The sequence below is a fragment of the Crocodylus porosus genome, unplaced genomic scaffold, assembly GCF_001723895.1.
Source record: "Crocodylus porosus isolate Cpor-Errol unplaced genomic scaffold, CroPor_comp1, whole genome shotgun sequence".
In the NCBI taxonomy this organism is placed as follows: domain Eukaryota; kingdom Metazoa; phylum Chordata; order Crocodylia; family Crocodylidae; genus Crocodylus; species Crocodylus porosus.
This window is the reverse complement of record NW_017728907.1, coordinates 52,570,094-52,592,216: the sequence shown is the minus strand read 5'-3', so window position 1 is coordinate 52,592,216 and position 22,123 is coordinate 52,570,094. Positions and strand designations below refer to the sequence as shown.

At 39.7% G+C, this 22,123-nt stretch overlaps 1 protein-coding gene across 2 annotated transcripts in view; it reads left to right on the top strand.

Annotated features, from left to right (window-relative positions):
• The window catches only part of EPS15 (epidermal growth factor receptor pathway substrate 15), a 107,554-nt gene extending 85,832 nt beyond the window's left edge, over positions 1-21,722 (top strand). The window contains exons 16-25 of one of the 2 annotated variants that reach the window (XM_019531407.1): positions 2,082-2,279; positions 2,836-2,913; positions 3,177-3,267; positions 4,322-4,357; positions 6,763-6,890; positions 9,385-9,454; positions 10,440-10,516; positions 11,860-12,022; positions 16,353-16,531; positions 19,323-21,722. In XM_019531407.1, the coding sequence (XP_019386952.1) occupies positions 2,082-2,279; positions 2,836-2,913; positions 3,177-3,267; positions 4,322-4,357; positions 6,763-6,890; positions 9,385-9,454; positions 10,440-10,516; positions 11,860-12,022; positions 16,353-16,531; positions 19,323-19,469 (1,167 nt within the window). In that variant the 3' untranslated portion in view covers positions 19,470-21,722. Of the gene's footprint in view, positions 1-2,081; positions 2,280-2,835; positions 2,914-3,176; positions 3,268-4,321; positions 4,358-6,762; positions 6,891-9,384; positions 9,455-10,439; positions 10,517-11,859; positions 12,023-13,298; positions 13,563-16,352; positions 16,532-19,322 lie in introns of those variants that run through there. The other variant, XM_019531408.1, reaches the window with a different exon arrangement.
• Positions 21,723-22,123: the final 401 nt, after the last annotated feature.

The window sequence follows — 22,123 nt, the reverse complement described above, 5'->3', positions numbered from 1 at the left end:
AGCATCTTAATTGACATCCTTTGTCCAGTTTGGCCTGGTCATTGCTGTCTTTGGCACATGTTTGTTTCTTCAACTTACCCAAACTTGTTTTCTACCAATTCCTGTTAAGATTCCTGAGGTTGGATATTGAAATACAGGAGGATGCTATATTATATAGGTATTATGATGATGATAAGGTATTTACTGTTTTCCAAGGTCAGTAAACTTACAGATTGAATGAAAAGAAGGAGACCCTTTATTCCTTGTCATTAGGAAAGTGCTCACCTTATTAAAATACTTTTATGTAAAAAAAAATAAAAATTAGGAAGTGTAGGTACTAGTAGCACATGCTTGAGATCAGCATGAACAGCTGGCTGCTTGTCTAACTTTGTACTCCTTTGCTTTGCTGGTCTTCAGCTGATTTGATGTGAGTGGAAACTTTCTGATGGTAACATAAAGCTTTGATTTGGAGCGCTGTCTAAACAGGATTAGGACAAAATTATCAAATTTGTTCCTGTTTGTGTTTAGGACAGATTAATTAGATTGGCATTTTCAGAGCTGTCAGGGGTATTTACAAAAACACTTGTGATTTTCCTTCTAGCACTTCTGTTGCTGGCGCTCAGTTTCACTTCATGTGAACTGATTTCTTTGGAAGAATAATTGTAATATATTTACACAACTTGCTTTCAACCATGGGCATATAATTTAATTAACAAATAGACTTGGCATTGTTGCATTCAAGGGCATGCAGCAAGGTTGAGAGAATATCTAGCAGCTAGGGGTTTTTTTCCCTCTTTTGTGTTAGTGAGAGATGTTTTCAATGATAGCTGGTCTGTCAGTTTATTTTTAATGGTTGTTAGTTAATTGTTCTCGTATCAAAAGTAGTGGTATTTGGATTTTGAACAGATTTTCATATTCATGTCAGGATTCCTTTGTAGTGCCCTTGAAGTGGTGTTGTCGCCATGACGGTCCAGGAAATGTGCAAGGGGCAAAGATTTATTTATTTTTTTGGTAATACGTTTTATTGGATCAACTGTATATTGCTGGATGAATAAGGTGTCACTAACTTTGCCCCACAATGTTTAACTGGTCTTTTAAATTTTATTCCTCCTGGCTTACAAGTAGTAAACAGCAGGTATACTAGTTGTAGGATGATCCATTGATTAGTTCACTATGTGAGCCTTAAATGATGCTGTGTCATTTCTTCTGATCTCTACGGGATTCCTGTATGACTTAGCACATCACTTAAATCCAGATTCGGAAAGGTTTTTAGATGCAACCTTTCATTTAGTTGCCAATACAATCTCAGATTTTGAAACCAGTGAGAATTAGGCACCTAAATACCCTGATCTGGACTTCATTCCTTACACCTCATCTAGAAAATCAGTTAATGTTTCCCTACATAGTAGAGTGGTGTTGAGTTGTCTAATAAATGCATTACCTATGTGTAGATCAATATAGATGTATATCTGGTTAGGGAGATGCACTTTTTTTCTTTAGACTCCAAAAAAAAAAGTGGTTCTCTTGCCCCCTCTTTGGAGAAGATTACTAATCTGTAGTTGTTCCCCAAGGATGGGAATTCTGATAAATCTTTATTTCTCCATGTTGGGATTATGATTTAGTTTTAACATTCCTTATTAAAAAAACTAAACCCGGCAGATGGGGACTAACACATCTTGCCTGCACTCTTAGATGGGTCTGTGACTCTTGCTAATACTGCTACTTGTCTTCAGCACACTTTATAAAGACCAGTGGTTTGTTACAACACCCAATGAGATGGGAAGATATTTGACAGAGGAAGAGACGATGCAATAGAGGTGGTGACTCGTCTAGCTCTGCAGATTAAATTCTTGCCAGAACTGCAACTAAAAACCTCAGTTTTCAGCATGAGTTCTGTACTGAGACCACAATATCCCTCCATTTTTAAATATGCATCATTCTAATCCATGTTCTGAATCACATACCTAAGATTGAAACCAAAGAGTGTGGCTCTGTTTTATCACTTTCAGGAAATGGTGGTGTTACTTTTGCATGTATGCAAGTGTACCTTGTACCATTTTGCCCTGTTGCAATACTAATGCATGTTTTCATTCCATTTACAGGTGCAGACGAAACTGTTTGAGCTTAAAGATTTGGAAAATAATCAATTCAACTGGCATAGTCACCCACACAACACACTTGTTAATGGGACAGCAGATCATTCTAGTCTTAGCAACAGCAGCAGTGAAACTGCTAACCTCAATGAGAGCGCTGAAAGGGAGAGTTCAGCAGAAGATGAACAAATAAGTCATGAGTCTCCAGTGAGTAAAGTGCTCTGATTTGTATTCTCAGTTAGAATACAGCAGATCAGTGAAGTCTGATAAGATGTTTGTAAGTTAACCCTGTGTATAAAAAGCACAAAAAGAATGTCATGGTGTTATTTTAGAGAACTACATTTCATTTGTCTAAGTAGAGCAGTCAAGTAAGGCAACATGGCATGAAAAATAATGCTGCAGTTGCAGTGCCTTTTATCTTGGAGTCTTCGTTCTTATAGCATCTGCAGGATTCCCTGAGCATATTATATAGGGCTCTGCAGCATATACAGAGCCTGTTGGCCAGTAATAAGAGAGTTCCCTTTTAGATATTTGAATGTATTGCAGTGCATTTTAATATTTTATTTGGCATATGGAAACTTCATATTTGGCAGATCAGTCCCTTTTTTTTTTAAATTGGCATGTCTGAATTAAAAACATATTTGGCATATTCTTTTTTCTCCTTTTTTTTTTTTTAAGCATATCCCACTTCCCACCCTGAAATGTTTTCTAAAAGATAGAATCTCTCCATCTCTGGACTTTATTCTTCTTCTTTTTTCTATAGGTAAGGAATAGTCCTGAAACAACACAAGCTGTCATAGAAGAAGAGAAAGAGACCCTGACTGAACATATTACCAAAAAAGTGAGTTTGAAGAAACTTTGGAAAGAAATACACTTTTGAGACAATGCATTAGATTTGCATCTAAACATAGCTTATACAGTGACCATTTAGGGAGACTTTCTGTTGACTGACCTCTCAGATGTCTGTTGATACGTTCAGTAGAATGCAAGTTGTTTGCCTTTTAGGACCCTTATTTTCTCTAAGTTTCAAAGGAAGCGTTATATCTTTTCTATCTTTTTTTTCTTTTTAAAGAATTTCATGCTTTTTCCACCCCCCTTCCCCAGGAGGAGCCATTTGATGAAGAGTCTCCTCCACTACCTGATCCAGTTACAGAAGCCAATTTAGATTTCTTCCAGTCTGACCCTTTTGTTGGCAGTAAGTAGAAATTTCAGTATGAATTCGCCAAAGAAACTGATGGATCTGAAATTGTAGTTTTGTTGGGACTAGAACTTTGTTTTATTATTGGTCCTTTCGCTGACTTTGGTTGTGGTGTCAAACTTACTGGAATCAAATGCGAGTGTGCTGGTCCAAGGGCCAGGAGAAGGTAACAAACAGCTTTTCTAAGTCCTGATTATGAGGAAAGAGGTTTGAAACTTTCCTCATTTATCCACACCTTCCCTGCCTCCTTCCAGCAAAGACAGGGGAAAGGGAGGGTGTTTATACTGAAACCTGTTACGCTGAGAAGCCCTCTTGTACGAAAGATGAAGGAGGGCAGTTTCAATCTGTTCCATATTGTATAAACTTTGAGCCCATTAAAATCTAACCTGAGGGGAATAAAAATGATGTGTGATTTGCTGTGGTCTCACTGAACACTTCTCAGCAATGTTATTGGTGTAGTTTTGTATTCTAAGGGCTTGCCTATAGAGGAAAATTTAAGTAAAATTTAATCCAATGTAATTCAACTTAATTTAGTATTAAAAAAGCTCTTGTATCAGCAGTCTTTTTCAGAATTAAAGTTCTCTGAAATCAGTTTAGCATAAATCACTTTAGTATAAATTGAATTCTGACTTTAATTCTTAATGAAAGTGTTGACACAGGAGTCCAATTCTGCTTAATTGATCCACTTTACAAGTGAATTTGCTTTTATTTTGAGTGCCCCCATGGGGACAAGCAGTTCACTCACGCATGTGTGCATACATATATGTATGGATAAATGTTGGGCTATTCGTTTGTTTGTCAACAGGTACCACACAGATGCATCTTTGAGCTTTATCATCCCTTTGAATGTGCTCTGTGCTAGGAAATAGTAGTGGTGGTGAATGTTGGCTTTTTAATACCGTCCATTCTAGTCCTACTAACATGAATTAAACTTCCCCTGAGTAATGGTGGCAAGGATTGTTAGCTTGTTTTGAATCTGTACCTAAGTAGCACTCATTTCAGTGAATATTATGCTAACAGATTTGTGACCATTTCTCTTTTTCTTAAACAGGTGATCCTTTCAAAGATGACCCCTTTGGGAAAATTGGTAAGTAGGTCTAACAGCAGTTCTTTTTTTCCCTACAAGTACTCATATTTTATATATCTAATATGGGGGGAGCCCAAGTGATTTGTTTAGAATACGGAAAAACTTAAATTTTTGGTCATTAGTTTGAATCTGAGCAAAGCAGTAATGACCTGAAATAATTACTATTTGATAGGTGTACCATGTCTTACAAAGTGTCTTAAATATGTTTAGGCTGCATAGCCCGAATTATTGTCCATATAAAATTTCCTGTTTCAATTGGCAATGCTCAGCCTTTTGTATCAAGTCAGAGTTGAGTTCAAGGTACCCCAATAGTGGTGTCAAGTTTATTTCACTGCCAGTTTAGTATCTGTCCTGTAGTTAAATGGGACTGGTTCTTGAAGGTTATTGATCTAGCACCTTTTACTAGCATTATTACATTGCTTGAAGTTGAAGCCACGCTGCTTAATTAGAACGGTGATCTAGACAGTATCACTGCATTACTAGGTCCTGAGCCATCTTAAGTGTGACTTTCTCTGTTACAACTAGAAAAGTCCATTCTCTTTGTATTAACCAATGTTTTTTGAAGCCAAGTACAATGGTTGGATGTAGCTACAAATGGTATATGGAACACAAAATAAGGAAAACAAAAGATAGTTGGAGGACAGTAGCAAAACAGCATCGTATGCCAAGCTCTATATACTGGTACGAGAAATGCATTGGAATTCCTAAATGAAACAGTATTTTAGCAAAAATGGAAAACAGACCTAGTTGGAGCATTATCTTAAGGAGTGATGTAAGGGTTTTAATCAGTTGCCAATTGCGTGGCACTTCTTGAGATGCTTTTGTTGTAGATCTTTTCAGTTCAGTACCCTGTCTAACGTATTAGTGTGCATTCACATGGAGAGTGTTATAATTCCCATGAGCTCGCTGATCCTGTTTGCACTCTAGACTGAGAATTCTCCCTCTGTGCAGTTGTTTGCCAAACGTGACCCATCAAACAGTCTGCCTATTAAGAGAGGAAAGGTGGAGAACAGCTATGATATGCTGGAGTTATGAGAAACTGGTTTCAAGGACGTAAGTGTCCTTATTAGGAGGAGATAAGACTTCTGGAGAAAGATGCTGAGAAATGTAGAACCAATGGAAGTTGGAGACACTTGGAAAATCAAAAGTGATCTGTCCTCGCCCCAGGTAATGATCAGGGAAGTTCCAGAGTGGTTCGGTTCAGCTAGTCAGCGATTTTAAAAGCAGTTCAAAGTACTAGAGCAAGCTACCTTTAGTCGTGCACCCCCCTCAAAATATTTACCCAAGCCCTTCCTCTGTAAGGCATTATCCTTCATTCCCTGCTTCCCTAGGCAGTGTTCAGCTGTGAAATGTTCAATTGGACATTGGGAGTGAACAGAAGTGCAGCCACCACTGCCAAGTTGCCAAAGCATGTTCACACCCAAGCCCTTCTGATGACTCTGCTGCACTCGGGCTTTAGCAGCTGTGCCATCAGATCATGAAGTATGCTCTGGAAAGGCACCAGCTCCTGACTGAGCAGTGGTGGCCAGCTGGAGGGGCCAAGTGTCTTTGTGTTTTCAGCTGGCTGCTGAGCAGTGACAGAAATCTTATGCCACTTGGCAAGTGTTGGAGCAGCTCTGCTGGCAGCATGGCAAATTTTGCTGCCACAAAGGGTTTTCTAGGCTTCGGCTTCTCACTCCAATCCTGGCTTCCCTCCATGGGGACTGGGGCCCCACATCCCACCTTGCATGAGCAGTCAAGGAAACAATTTTCCAAACAAGTTCAAAGTCCTTCAGAATTCATTGCACTCCTCATGGCATATTTTCCAAAAGCTTAAAACCCCTTAGTAGAAGATGATGGTAGCAATGTGTCTGCAGGTCACTGTCTGTTTTGAATTTGAGAGTGCAAAGGTGTGGCTCTGGTTCTTTCCCATGGTTGTTAGTGAAAAAAGTTAGGAGAATTCTAGATTGTGCAAAATGCTACATTTTGCGGGAGGCTGCTTTGCTGCTCCATATGTCTCCAAAATTGGATCAACTGCATAGCTGGGAGAGCAGTTAGACAAACTTTCAGGCATCAGCTGTCCTTCCTCAAGTGTGAAGGGGAAGCAGACTGAGGTTGAACTAAATTACAAAGACCAGACTCCCAGCAAATTTGTATATTCTTCTTTGGAGGATGGAGGAGGGGTGACACCCATAAGGCATAACATTTCAGAGCAATCCAAATAAGCATGCTGATTCTTGAGCATTTCATTGAACTTTAAGAGGGAAGCAGTGATCCACTTGAATTGTAACAGATCAATCACTCCAGTATTAATAGGAAGGAACCAATACGAAATCATGTGTTTGTTTTTTTAAGACGTTCGTCTAAATGAAACAAAGCATCTTAATGACAAATGTTTCTTAAATAAGTGCCCTTTATCTATGCAGATCCTTTTGGTGGTGATCCCTTCAAAGGTTCAGATCCTTTTGCAGCTGACTGTTTTTTCAAGCAATCCTCTACTGATCCTTTTGCAGCAGCATATACTGATCCTTTCAGTGCAACAGGCAATCTCACAGTAAGTTTGGAAGGAAACAGAAGATGGTTGGTCAAATGCCTTAACTAATAGTTTGGTCCAGATGGAACCATTCTGTGCATAGGGACATGCTTTGAAATGCAGATGTTTCATCCTTGAGATGAAATGGATATTTTGTTCCATCAGTTTGTCTTCAGAGATCTTTGTTCTAATTCCTAGAAGTACATTTTGGGACAGTATCTCAAGAAATAGTGTAGGGCAGGGGTTGGTGGCCTATAGCCTGTGGGCTAGATCCAGCCCATACAGTCATGCCCATGGCAGTAGGGGGCTCCAGTAGCAGGGAACTTCTGCTGCACTGTGCTGCACTCCGGCGCCTGGTGCTCTGGTGGGGGGATAGCACTCTCTGCCTGTCTGCACTGCAGTCCAGCAGCACAGGGCTCTGTCAGGTGCCACACCTGGGTGATGGGTGAAACAGCGGTGGCAGTGGGTCCTAATGCCTGCCTGTCTCAGACCCAAGCTGAGTCATTCTGCCTCCTTTCCCTACCCCACCCCTTCCCTGATGTAGGGCATGGTAGATGTCTCATTCTTCTAGACTCTGATAGCACTAACCAAACTTTTCATGTCTGATTTCAACCATTTTCCCCCTAAAGAATTGAATTACTGAGAGAGTGAGTGAGGACCAGTTGCTATTTCTGGCATGATTACCACCTTAATCATACCAGAAATGTAACACATGCTGTGGGCCTGTGTGTAATTCATCATGGTAATAAGATGTGTGCTTACGGGTGGAGAAGTAAAGGCTCTAATCTTTTAGGTGGCTTAACATTTTCCTTGCTTCTGTGATGAGGGAGAGAGGATGCACATGGCAGTTTGACCCTTTTATGACAACTGTATCCATTGATACATTTTAATTAGAAATTGATGAAGAAGAGAGCTAATTTTAGAAAACTGAGCTAAAAGCAAATAAGTGAATTCCCACACTCTGGGAAAGTGGTTGTGAAGCACGTTACACAGATGTTGATCTCCGTTTCCACTCTGGAAAGTGCCAGTTGTGTTCTCAAAGAGCAGCTCTTTTAAGGCGATTCATGCTTTAGTTTCAACAGAAAGGTCCACAAAAATCAAGAGCCTCCAAAGGAATTATGGTGTTCTTTCTAAATATACTTTAGAACCAAAATGACCCATATTTGAGAACCAAGTTGGGTACAGTCAGGAAATTAAACCAACTTGGTGGCAAGTTTAACTGGAGAATAGATTAGTATGTCTTTGAATACTGCACTTCCAGTCTCATGTTAAAAATTGCTTCTTTTCAAATTTCTCCTAGAATATAGTAACTACTACTGAATTGCCCATCAAGAATGACAGGGGAGAGGGGCAGGCAGGCAGGGGCGGGGTGAGGCCAGCAGGGATGGAGCACAGCCACCCGCCACCCAGCACCGCTGCTGCCTCCCAGGAGCAGTGTGGGGGGAAGGTTGCCCCTCTACACTAGCACCCTGGACCGCTGTCCTCTGCCTCCGAGGAGCAGAGCTGGAGGGGGTGGGGCAAAGACAGCAGTGCTGGAGATGGCAGCAGTTCAGGGAGCTGGTGGAGCGACACACAGGCGATGGTGGGGCAAGCTTTCATTCCCCTCCCCACCCCCCAAAAAAAAGAGGCGGCACAGGGTGGTGGATAGCTGCACGCTGGCCTTGCCCCCTTGCTCTGTCCCTGCCATCATGGCAGTGCTCTGCACTCTGGTTGTTTCACTAACCAGTCAGAGTGCTCCAAGAGCGTTATGGACAGACGGACTAAACCCTTTATTATACAGGAAGATTAGGAAAAACATAAAACGCTATTTTCAAGGTTAACTTGTTGGTTTGTTGGGTTTTCTTGGAAAACCAAAAAATTGTAAGTTGAACTCTGCTAAAAATTCTGAATTGCATCCTCCATTTTGTTAGCTCCAGTTAATTGAAACACCTAGGAAACAAACTGCCACATGTTTCCTTGAGGTTGTGCAGACCAGAACCCATTCCTATGGTACATAGGCCTGAAGAACCAATCTTAAACTTTGCAAGGATGTAGCTTGCTTTTTTGTGGAGCTTTGTTGTTCCGTGGGATGCAAGTGTCCTATTCATTCAGGGCTCTGATTTTACAAGTTCTAAACTTTCTTTCAACGCAGTCAGTAAATAACACGAAAAATACGATCTAGTAGCTAAAACTGGGAACTGGAAGTCAAAACTGAAAGGCCAGTTATAGAGGAAGCACTGATCAGATGCTTAGCAGATGAGAAGAATTAGTCGTTCGCATGTAGGTTCTACTTCCACCTTTGTCACAAACTTGCTGTATGCTCTTGTTGGTCACCAGTCCTCTCTGCCTTGGTTTGCTCATCTCTGAAAGAAGTCATTAATACTTGAGGGGGTTCCCATACTTTGAAAGAGAAAATGATAATGTTGCAGTGATCAGCTGGCATGAGAATTTGTGCTGAGGTAAAGCTCTGTTGTTTTTTTAGGGTGGTATAGATGTAAAGAATCCAAGTCTCCCTTAAATGTATTTTCTGTTGTAGGCAGAAACACCGAAGAACAATGATCCTTTTGCTCCTGGTGGAACAGCCATTACTGCGCAAAATGATCCTGGTAAAGCAAGATTAGATGTATTAAACCTCTTACAGTATGAAGAAGAAAGCTTCACAACATATTCAGGAAAAATAATCAATATGTTTAATTATGTGAACAGCTTAATGAGCAAACAGGGCCATTGTCTAGAAGCGTATGTAAATATGGACTGCCTTAGTGAAGACAATATTCAGTCTGACCTCAGGGAGCTCAGGTATCATGATCTGAGCTGTGGCACATGATGTAATATATCAGCCAGGAAAGGAAAAAAGGGATTGGTTCTAGAGCTATGTTTTTTAATAAGGTAGTCCACTTTAATCGCAGCAAATGTATACTTTTTCTGGGAAGCATGTATGTAGGTATGTGCAAAGAGAGATTGCATCTTGTGCTGCCTTGAAAAAAACCCATTTGGATAGTTTGAAGCCATCTAGTTGTGAAAAGGAAACTCGATCCAAAAGGATCAAGAGATTCAGGGTGAATGATAATGAGGATGAGTTTGATTCCCCATGATTAAAACAATAATTGAAAGCTTCCTTTTTAAAAAAAAAAACAAACAAAACCCTCTATTTATCCCAGTTTTTTATCTTAAAATATTTTGTAGCAAACTGTAATCTGCTTAGTTTACTGATGCTTGTTGTCTGCATACTGTCATTTAAGAGACAGATTCTCTGTTCCATTTGTGAAGAAAAGTGCAGCATCTCAGTGCTATTATCTAAAAACCTACCTTTTCAGAGGAACAATTATTCTGAATTAGTAAAGAGCATTTGCTGTTTTTAGTAAAGTAAAAATATTTCCTATGACAACAAAACCAGTACAATCATCTTTTTTTTTTCAATCCGAATAATATATTGACTATTCCAAGTGAATTATGTCATACCTTATAATTTTTTTATATGATTATACAACTAAAACATTCTGATTTAGGCTGACTATGTTAGTTTAGTCTCTGAAAAACAGTGTACTGTTTGATTCTATCCTGTTCTGTTTGTTCGTTTTCTTATTTTAGCTGCAGATCCCTTTGCCTCTCTGTTTGGAAATGAATCATTTGGAAGTGGTTTTGCTGACTTTAGCACACTGTCAAAGGTAATGGGAAATGATTTAAATGTGTGAACAATGCTGAAATCTTTAGATACAATAGGAAGACTTAATCATTTTGGTTGTTATACAGCTTTTGTATTAGCATTCTAGTGTCGCACCCTTAGTGACAAAGTTTGACTTCTAAAAGGGTTTCTTATGGGAAAGTGCCTCGAGTCCTGCTATGAAGGATATGATGTAAATATTTTGATACAGTTTAAAAAAATATTTGGATAGGTCTAAGCTTGCTTGAACCATGTTTGTCTTGATCTCGTCTTGCAGTTAAACTGTTCTTAGCTTCTTTGGGTCTGTAGCCATAATGAACTGCTTGTTGCTGTGTATGCTGGTTCCCTGGCCTCTCTTTGTTGATTCCTGCACAAATGATCCTTTTTGGGTATGTCCAGAAGGTAGGGGAAAGGTGTGGTAGAAGTTTTGATTTCTGGCTTTCACTGTGGCAGTGAGATGCATTCATTCCTTTGCCCTCTAGGGGTGAAAGCCTAGCCCACTGAAGTCATTGGGAATTTTGGCATTGACCTCAAGTAAGGTCAAAATTTCACCAAACAGTTTTTTAAAATGTGCTGCTTAGCTCTTTTTTTTTTTTTAAATATATTTGTCCTACAGTAGGCAGGGCCTTAGGTCTTAATAGCTGGTCTTAGGAGAAGACTCGTAATAGCAGTGCTCCACACTGTATATTCATTAATCCCCAAAACAGAAAGGACTTCTTTGTTGGCTGATACAGGGGTTCTTTGAAAAATTTCACTGTAAAACATCTGTCAAGAAAGTCACTGGTACATAAGATGGAGAGTTTGAGATGATGAGAAAAGGTTGTGCCTGGGTTATTCCTACAGGTTTTTTTTTGTAGTCCTGAGTCAACAAAACCCCTTTTACTCTAGTTCCCTAAGTGCTGGCTTCCTACTTACTGCAAAGTGTAGCATCAGTACCAGTCTCAGGTTTCTTTTTGCTTTAACTATCACTGTTGTACCTGAATGCTCCAAGGGTTACTCCTGTCTGTTGCCCTTGTGATTTTTAATTTGATTATTTTTCATCCGAAGTTATCTGTTGATCTCTGCATCATGTTTGCCTCAAAAACAATATGGTAAGGACAGAGCTTTTCTGTTCTATGCTTGTACAGCACCCAGCACAACATAACCTGATTGCACCTTTTCAACTGCTGTCATTACATACATATGTAACTTTGTATTATGCACAACAGTGACATGATAAACAATCTCTAATTTTTCTCCAATTTTCGTTGTGTTTTTCTAATTGAGGTATAGATCTTTATAGAAGAAAAAAGGTGGAACTAGTAGAGAAACACTAATGCTGTGGTTTGTGTTTGGTTTTTTTTAAAGGCCAACAATGAAGATCCCTTTAGTTCTTCCACATCAGGGTCTGTCAACAATGTAGTCATAACTAAAAACTTATTTGAGGAACCACCAGCCAAAAATGAGGATATTCCTCCTGCTTTACCACCCAAGACTGGCACTCCTACAAGACCCTGTCCCCCACCACCAGGTAGGAGCTGATGTTTGAAGTTTCATTAAAGATTGTCATACTCACTTCTATAGTGATAGCAGATTAATGGCTCCTTTTCTTCTGACTAGTACAGTAAAGTTAAATTCCCTGTGGATTTTATTGGGGTTGGGGTGTTGTTGTACCCATGATGGTCCAGGGAATATATGAGCATCAAGGATTTTTTAGTGATATCCTTTATTGAATCAACTACGTAGTTGGGAGAGATTTCAAACCAGTTTTCAGATGTAAAGTGCTCTTCCTCCAGTCAGGAAAAAGAAGCAGATGCAGTTTGAGCTAAATAACAGATCAAACAATGGCTTGTATATAGCTCCATATGCAAATTTAAAACAGTCACTTAAAGGAATGGAGTGGGGCTATAAAGTAGGAGCAGAGACATTATCAGGAGTTGCTTCAAAATATAATACTCCTGTTCTCTGCCAGTCCAGTTGTAGCATCTGTCAAAGTAAGCTGTAGCCTATGAAAGTTCATACCGTTCTGAATAAGTTAGTCCATAAGGGCAGCTATACACATGCCTGATGCCTGCTCCAATGTGTGCTAAGTAGCACATGTTGGAGCAGACTCAATGAATCAAGTCTGCTGGAGCATGCTAATTAGCACACTCCAGCAGCCTTGGCTTCACATGTATTCAACATCCCTGCTCTTCAAAATGGCTCATTGACTGAGCTTTAGTTAAAGTGCCCCTACCACCATTTTGAAACATGGGATACTGCATGCATGAGACACCAAGGGCTCTTTAATTAGAGAGATTTCAGAAAGCTGCTCTAATTAAAGTAGCCCTCACCCCAGAGTATATGTGAAGATGACCTTAGATGTTGCCTTGCCTTTCTTTCTGCATAACTCCAAACTAACATGGTATATCTCTCTCTGCAGTAGGATTGATAACCTAATTATGTAGAAGAGCAGAACGATTCAAAAAGGAAAGGGGGCATTGTGTTAAGTCAGCGGTATGCTTAGAGGGAGCAAGGAACTGGAAAAGATGAGAAAATGTAGTAACTTGAAATTTCTACAAGGGAAACTTTCTACAGAGAGCTCTGTTCAGTGGTGCTTGCTATGCTTTGCTGCAAATCTTAAGGAAAAAATAGGGATAACTTGAATTTTGTGTGCTAGTGCTGTTGGAAACCCCTAATTTCCAATACCTTCTCGTACTTAAAGAAATCTTAGTGTTTGTATTCATAGAACTCAAAGTGAATTTTACAAGTCTAAGTGGCACGATTCTCATTTCTCAAATGGAAAACCTTGACTTCTTTCCATCCAGGTGACTCCTCCAAGGTCTTGTAGTATAGTCAGTGGAAGTTAGTAATAGGCCCAAGTTTCCTGACTCCCAGTCCTGTGCTGTATCCACTGAACCCTGCTTACCTCCAGAAAAGAGCTTGATGAATGAAGATAACATTCATGTTCCAGTGTCTTAAAACTAATAAATAGTTTAAAAAATAATGGGATCGCTTGTTAAATGTCACAGTATTAAAAGAAATATATGTCGTGAACAACTTTATTCAATTATTAAATGCATAAAAAGCCACGGTTTGTTCAAGTTGTCATATTTTTTATCTAATTGTGTTTAAAGTAGGACTGTCAATTAATTGTGGTTGATGTGTGTGGTTAACATGTTAATTATTGTTTGCACTAACTTTTTTAACATTAATCATGCACGTAGTTTTGGAGCCCTCACTTGGGCTCTGCTCTGCTGCCATCATGGCTGCTTCCGGCCTGCCCTGTGGGGCAGTGGTGGCAGTGCAGAGGACTGCAGGGCAGCCCAGGCACGGGCTCTGGGTGGCTGCAGCAAGGGAGTGGGGAGAGGCGTGCACAGACACAGCTGAGCAGCCACAGCCTGCAGGCAGCTAGGAACACAGCCCAGCAGTGTATGGAGCAGCACCCAACAGGCAAGTGTGAAGGGGAAGAGACATGGGGGAGGGAAGGGGTGTGGGCAGATCAAGGCTTCCATGGTGAAGGAGGGAAGAGGGCAGAGGCCAGGGCCAGGGGCTGGGATGAATGGGGCCCTGGGGTAGGCTTCTCCCTGGGCTTGGGGGGGAGGGGAAGGGCTGCTCCCACTGCTATGTGCACCCCAGGCGAGGCATGAGCCCCCCTGACTTTTGCATGGGGGGGTGGCCTGCTGCTGCAGGCTGGGGCCTTGTGCCCTGCTATCTTTGCCCCAGGAGCCACGCACTGGCTGCACCGCATCCCCTTCCTGCTTGGCAGCAGGAGGCACAAAATGGTGTTGCATGGCTCCTGGGGTAATGGCAGCTGGGCACAGAGTCCAGTGCACAGCAGCAGGCCACCACTGCCCCACGCACAAATCCAGGAGGTATGTATCCTGCATTCCTCCCCCAGGGTGCACACAGTGGGAGCAGCCCCTGACCCATGTCCCTGGACAATGCGCCAGCAGCTCCATCCCATGACCCACTGCAGCCCCTGGGCCCCATGCCCCTGCCTGCCCCACTCCCTCCCTCACCATGGGGACCTTGATCTGTCCTCCCTGTCCCTTTCCTCCCTACACACTTACCTGCTAGGCAGTGTCTTTGTGCATGCGTGCGTGTATGTATGCATGTCTGTCTGTCTGTCTGTCTGTCTGCCCCTCACTCCCAAGCCACAGACACCCCCAGCCCTGCTGCTGCCCCTCACTCCTGACCCACAGAACCCCCCACACCTTCACAGATTCCCTGCCACACCCATACCCCAACCATACAAAGTACCTGCATGATTTTGCATACCTTTGAGGTTTTTCTACACATAATTTTCAGTTTCTAGTTGTGCTATTAACAGTGATTAATTGCAACTCGTTTTTTTAACCATGCAACTAATTGCAACCAAATTTTTTAATCATTTGACAGCCCTAATTTAAAGCTGTTCTTTCAGTTGTATATAGTGGCGTTTGTTTTATCTTTCATATGCAGGTGACATTTGTAGTAATGTGTAAGCTTAAATATATCTGCTTTTTTCTTACTGTGTACTTGTATCTTTTTTTAAAGAAATTGGTCCTAAATAAGGAAGTTGTTGTAGCAGGTGTTCAGGACTTCAGAGTCAAAATTCCTTAATGAACTGCAGAGGTAGTAATAGGCCAGTTTTCATGCCTGTGAATCTGATGCTGCATCCCTGCCAGAGAAGCTCTCTGAGGTTCAGAACATTTCAGAAAAGGAATTTTTTGCTTTTTGGACTGCATTAGAATGAAGGATGTTCTGTACTCAAGGGTCTTTCAAGAATTAATTTATCTCTGGCATGAAGAAAATTAGAGGCTGTGTTGTTCTGTTAATTTTAGAAAACGAAAGGCTTGCAGTAGTAGTTTTTGTACCAGCACACATTATCTGTGGGGTTATAGTCTAAATATCTCAGGTAATAAAAATTATTTTATATTTTCCAATTAATATACATAAAAGAGAAAAAATGTTGCTAAGTTGGAGTCTCCTAGGGACTTATGGAAATACCTCAGACTAAATGAGGCCAAAATAAATTTGAAGTGGAACAATTAGCTATTGTAAACATCAAAAAGTATTTTGAAGTAAAGAGATTTTCCAGCAGAAGCAACTGAAGATACTGGAAGCCTCACTTTTGAAACTACCTTGAATGATTACATATGCAGAAAAAGAAGTTGAGAGGTGGGAAGAATATTAAACAGACACTGTTTTGGAAGAACTGGGATCATGTCCTCCACAAAGTATTGAAAGCTGACTTTGAGTAAGCTGAAGATAGAAGAGTGCGGATCTCAATTCTTGATGGATAAATAGCTATCTATTCTCATGTAGAGGGGGTTAGTGCAGAGTTGGTGAACACCTGTTGTTAGGTTCCTTCATCTTCCCTGAAAACCAGAGAAGCCACAAAAGGCAGCAAAGTTAGAAGTTCACCAGAGATCTTCAAAGCATTAGTAAAGAGTTTGTTTTTCTTTCTAAGGGTTTGTTGTTGTTGGGGTTTTTTAGGTTTGGGGTTTTTTTTTTACTTTGCTATGCAGGTAACTAGCTCAGTTCATAAATGACTAAATACAATATTTAATAACTCATCTTATTAGAGTTGCATAGATACCTGGAGAACAAAGAAAATATTGTGCTGAAATTATGGTCTTTAAGAGACCGTGACATTTAATACACATGCTTAAGTCCTTTACTCTGTAATTTAATGCATAATTAGATATGGAAGAAATAGGAGGTGAGGGGTCTGTTCGTCAGAGAGCCTCCACACCACTGAAGTCAGCAGGACTCTGCCCCTTTATGCCAGGGTGCAGTCCAAATAGCTCTTGTGTTATGGATTTTTTAAAGGCAGTACCACACAGTAATGTCAGTCATCTGTGTCATTTGAGTTGATATCAATTATTTTAATCCAGGAAAAAGACCTATCAATAAACTGGATTCTTCAGATTCCTTTAAATTGAATGATCCGTTTCAGCCTTTCCCTGGCTGTGAGACTTCCAAAGAGCAAGAAGCAGATTTGTTTTGTGACCCATTTGCTCCCACCAATATCAGTAAAGAGACAGATGCCAACAATTTTGCAAACTTTGGTAATGTAAGTGAACTTTTTTGCGGGTTTTTTTCTTTTTCTTCGTGGAGTGGGGGGCAATGGAAGGATTTATTTTTAAAGATTAAAAAATAAACCAAACAAGTGATTCAGTTGCAATAAAATCTTCAAGCTTAATTGAAAGTAACCAAAACTTATCTTCTGAACTGTGTCATCCTTTTCCATTAAGGATCTAATTTAAATGCTTAAAGTCTAAATATTAATTTTAGAGCAAATACCCACATAAGAGATTTTACACTCAAAGCTTGTATTGTAGATTGTCATCCATTCCTTTAAAATAAAAAATTTAAAATATTCAGAATAGTTTTGATAATATTTACATAATAATTATTGTATTGAGGTTTTTCTGTAAAGGCTCCCTAGCTTTTATTAAGCAACCAGCTTTTGTTTTCTAGGGATCATCTGTTAACTTAAATTTTGCAATAGATTTTAAAAAGTGCACTGATTGAAATCATGTGATATAATGCTGTAGTTGCATCATAAAACCAAGCAAACCAAAACAGGGCCCTAATTTTTATTTTTTAATTTTTACTCTTAAGTATTACCTAAAATATTTGGTCAAAATGTCAGCGTTACGTGATAAATTCTAGAAGATCCAGCTTTATTAATGAATAAAATATAGTTTTATTTCAGTTATGAAAGGTTGCTAAAATAAAGGTTCAAGCACAACACAGTAAAAAGTAGCAAGCAGTTGTTTATACTTGGCCTTCGATCTTTAGCTTTTAAATAGATGCATATATACTGATAGCAAACTGTATCGATTGCTGTCATTAGCAAGCCATAATAAATAACATGCTTAACTTAAGTAAACCTTGTTTAGATCTTAAAATGGATAATGTTCAATTGGCTTGTGCTGCTTACTGTATTTTGTAGCATGGCTATTCCTGAAAAGCTCGTGCTGCTGACTCTTCATACCCAGAAAGCCTGGGGTGCTAAAAGAGAAAGTGAAGCAAGAGAGAGATGAGCTGTCTGTCATCTGTGAATGAGTGTTTGGACGGTTTCCTCTGGCTTCAGCTGCTTGGATCCTAGTGGGTGGGCTACAGGGAGGAATCAGAAATTTCTCAATTTCTGTTCACAAAAGTTTCAGAAACTGTCAAGACAGAAATTAGCTTGAGCATATTAAAACACCTAGTATTTGCACGCTCAATAGGAACATATTTCACCTTGATGTGCCTACTCTTTAAGATAATGCCTCACTTCTGACTACTATTCAGGATCACAAAGCCAAGTTACTGCAATATTGTAGTAGCACATTTTACATTCTGGGCGTATACATACTCATTTTTTCTTCATTTTAATGGCAGGCTTCTGGTTGCAGAAGTACATGGCTAGTGTGGTATTCCTCTGCAGAAGCATTTTTCCAGTGGCACCACCTGCACATCTAAATTGACTATGATTGCATGCTTTATGATGCAGGATTTTCCATTTGGAAAAATCCACTGTTAGAGGAGCATCACACAGTGAAGTGAGGACAGAGCTGGTTTTCCCACCGCTCTAGATTCAGGTCTGTCATGCACAGTATGTGAATTAATTAGTAGCTCCTCATCTGTTTCTAATTAATTGGCTTTATTGTTCCAAAGGTAATGTAAAGTGTTTACCAAAGTAACATTGTATATTGTCATTACAAATTTAAGACTCAAATCTGTTCAGCGTGGCTGTTCAGAAGCTTTAAAGGGTGATTTTTTTTTTATTGACTGAAGTCAATCATCTGACTGGGTTGTACTTTTAGGTTCCTATGTTTATTGGCTAGATGGTATTTTTCAGTATAATCGGTTGTCAGGACTGCTTTGTTGCAGTTCTTAAATCACAAATGAAACTTGTACCATGCTGATAGGGGTGTAGGTTGTAGCCATGTTGGTCTAAGGACAGGGTTCCTAGATACTCCAGTATCTTTTATTAGACCAACTCAAATAGTTGGAAAAATCCTTCTTAGCAAGCTTTTGGGCATAAACACCCTTTGTCAGGCTGAGGAAATGTCTGCAGTTGGTCTGTGCCCTTCCTGGATGGCGTGGCAAAGCAGCCAGAGGTGAGCACCTAGGCAAGAAAGCCACTCAGTGGAAATGTAACGTGAGGTAGGTGGTCGGTAAGGTGTGAGACAGCTGAGGGGGAAGGGGGAATGAATGTAGCTGTAGCCAAAGGATGGCAGACAGGAGGGTGGGGGGAAGGGAATGAGAATAGTTGGTAAAAAGTGGAGGGTTTACCTGGTGAGTCAGAGTCCCCACATAAACCCTCCACTTTTTACCAGCTATTCTCATTCCCTTCATTCTCAAACCCTCCACTTTTTTTTTGCCAGCTGTTCCCATTCCCTCCCCACCCCTTACCCATCTCTCTCTCATCCTTTGGCTACAGCTACATTCATTCCGCCTTTCCCGCACCTCTCTCACCTACTGACCACCTCAGTTTATATTTCCACTGAGTGGCTTTCTTGCATAGGTGCTGGCCTCTGGCTGCTTTACCACTCCATCCAGGAAGAGCACAGACCAACTGCAGACGTTTCCTCAGCCTGACGAAGGGTGTTTGTGCCCGAAAGCTTGCTAAGAAGGATTTTTCCAACTGTTTGAGTTGGTCTAATAAAAGACATCAGATTTACCCAAAGCACCTTGCCTACCATGCTAATACATTTTTTTTTTTCAACGCAGGAGACTATTTACATTATTTTAAAACTAGTGTATCAATATTTTGGAACAGTTTAAGTGACTCCAAAACCTAGTGTGAGATTTGAACACGGTGATTACTTTTTCATTAATAAATCCAGATATCTTGTCTCTTGAAACTGCAGTATCCTACTGAAGAAGACATGATTGAATGGGCTAAGAGAGAAAGTGAGAGAGAAGAGAAAGAGAGACTTGCAAGATTAAAACAGCAAGAGCAAGAAGATTTGGAACTGGCGATTGCACTCAGTAAATCTGAAATTTCAGAAGCATGAAGTTAGAATGACAGTGTGTCTTATCTCAACTGTTTTGTCCCATTTCTCCCATTTCCTGAGTATTTAATCTATTTAAAATGTTAATCAGAAGCTACCTATGGATTGGAAAGTATGAAAGGTTTTAAATTCCTGCAAATGTGATCATTTATTTATCTTTTTGTTATCCCACTCTGATTTATAATTTTTCCTGAATTTGATTAATGTTATCAGCCAACTTATAGCAGAGCACTGCTCCACTGTGGATGCTTTCGAGATTTTTGCCTGTGCTATTTTTTTGGTGTATACCCAGGACAATAAAGTCTCTTTCTGTAATACAGAGGGAGAGAACACTGCATGTCATCTTTAAAATCATTGTCATTCTTGTCTTGTATGAAGATATCTTCATGAACATGTGTGATTCTTCAAATTCAGAAGTTCAGAGACAAGAAAATATTGTCCCAATCAAGTTCCTTTAGAAAGCAAGTTGGTGAGAGTGGCACAGAACACAACATAAAAGTATATGCCCAAACTTCCATATTCTTAGCACACGGTGGCTTTTCTTTCTAGGTGGAAGGGCTGGTTTATTTAAAGAGATGGTAACCCAGGCAAAAGCTAAAATACTGTTTTCTGTGTTTCACAAAGAGTTTAGCTAGAGTTTCAGTACTTATTTTTATATGGTATGTGGACATTACTGGTACATTTCACTTTTTGGTTATTTTTATATTTGGATAATGGATTGTTTTGGTGTTCACACTCTCCCAAGTTTAAGGAAAGCAAAATAAAATTCATACCTGAAAACAGATCTGTTTACAACGCAGTCAGTGAGACTACAGCTGGAGTATAAACTGGCAGGAGTTGGCAGTTGAGCAGATGGTGAGTATGGCAATTGTGCTCTTGCTTATGGCTTCTCATCAGTTGCTTGAAACCTTTTGTACTTTTTCAGAAGAGATTATAGTAATGCTGGAACAGAGTGCTTTATTTTTTATCTATACATATGTCTTTTCTCTTCCTCAATGAAAGTTCTACTGTTGGACTTGAAATTTAATTGATAATCTTTTTAGAGTGCAAGTGGGGAAAACTGTATTCTACTGAAACATTTACTTGCTTTCTTGCATGTCTCTGAGATTTGAAGGCAGTTGGATCAGTTGTGTTGTTTCGTAGTACTAGAGGACTAAATAGATCATTTGCGTTAAATTGCTCTTGGCCAAGATGACTGACAAATTATGAAGACCCATTGCTAATTGAGCCGAATTCTGTGAAATATGCAACTAAACCGGCAAGTTGACAAGTGGAATATGAGATTCGATAGAGTAGGATGCATAAAGGCGTAGTTTAATTTTTTACAAGTCTTTTTCTGTACATGTAATTTATTGAATGCCAACTGATAGTTGCACCTTAAAAAAAACTGATTTATAATTCTTTATGGTCACTGAGTCAAAGTAGGATTAAAAGAATGTTAATAAAAGTAACTTATTGCCTATTGTTAATTGTACTCCATTCTACAGTAATCAGGTTCTTTTAATTCACTCTAAACAGTGGTGCTTTTGTCCATAAAATTGGACTGCAGCAGCATAAACTCTGTTTTCTCTCTTGCACTTTTCGCTTGGATTTCCTGTTGGAAATAGAATTGTTCTTCTACAGAAACTTTTATGTGGAGCAAGGGATGCCTCATAGCCACCACTAGTTTAACTATTCCACTTACCTGGCAATGTTGCTGCAAGACTCTTTAAAGAGGGTAGTTGTTGATCTTTCAGGAAAATGGGTGACTTGACTTGGACAACATTTTCTTTTGCACTGGGAAATTAGCGTTTCAGACACCTGCTCAAAAAAGTAACTTAAAAACATCTTTTGCAAGTATTAAATAGCTATAATTTATCTATACAACCTTTGTAATAAGTGTACACTAATCTTGCATATTGGATGCTTAACTGGACTACATAGTTCTTATTTTTTGTTAAAAACATATACTCAGTGGACCAATACAATATTATGTGTATATATTATATATATATTCATGCTTTCCTGTATGGAATTTAAAGTTTCGAGTCATTTGATGTTACATTTCATGTTACTGACTCTGACTACAGTATCTTTACCCAGTGACTACCAATAAACCACTGCTGTGAGCTAAATGGCATTACTTATGGAGTTTTAACTGTTTTTTAAAAACTTATTCAGGTGGGGTTAGCCTCTATTTATAGACTTCCCTTTTGTTTAAAAATTCTAACAATAGCTTGTAATTATGAAGAAATAAACTTTAAGTACATAAGTAAACGGTCTGTGTGTCTGTTTGCTTCAAATGGCAATATGAATAGTAGAGTGTCTTGTAATCAGCATGCAAGCTGTGTGTACCTGAGGGCAAGGAAAGCTGGAGCCTATTAGAAGTATTCAAACCAGGGCATCTTAAATTTGGTCTCTGCATGTTTAGATACCTAAGTAGAAAAAACTAAACTCCCCCTCCTGCTTTCCCAGTCCTCAGTACCCAAATGTGGTTAAGCACTTGAAGCCTCTTGAGGTGGGTGGTAAATGGGAGTGATAAGCACTCCAAAGTTTATAGTTTCATAGTTTGTAGGGTCGGAAGGGACCTGAGCAGATCATCTAGTCCAACCCCCTGCCATGGCAGGAAAGAGTACTGGGGTCAAATGACCCCAGCTAGATGTTCATCTAACCTCCTC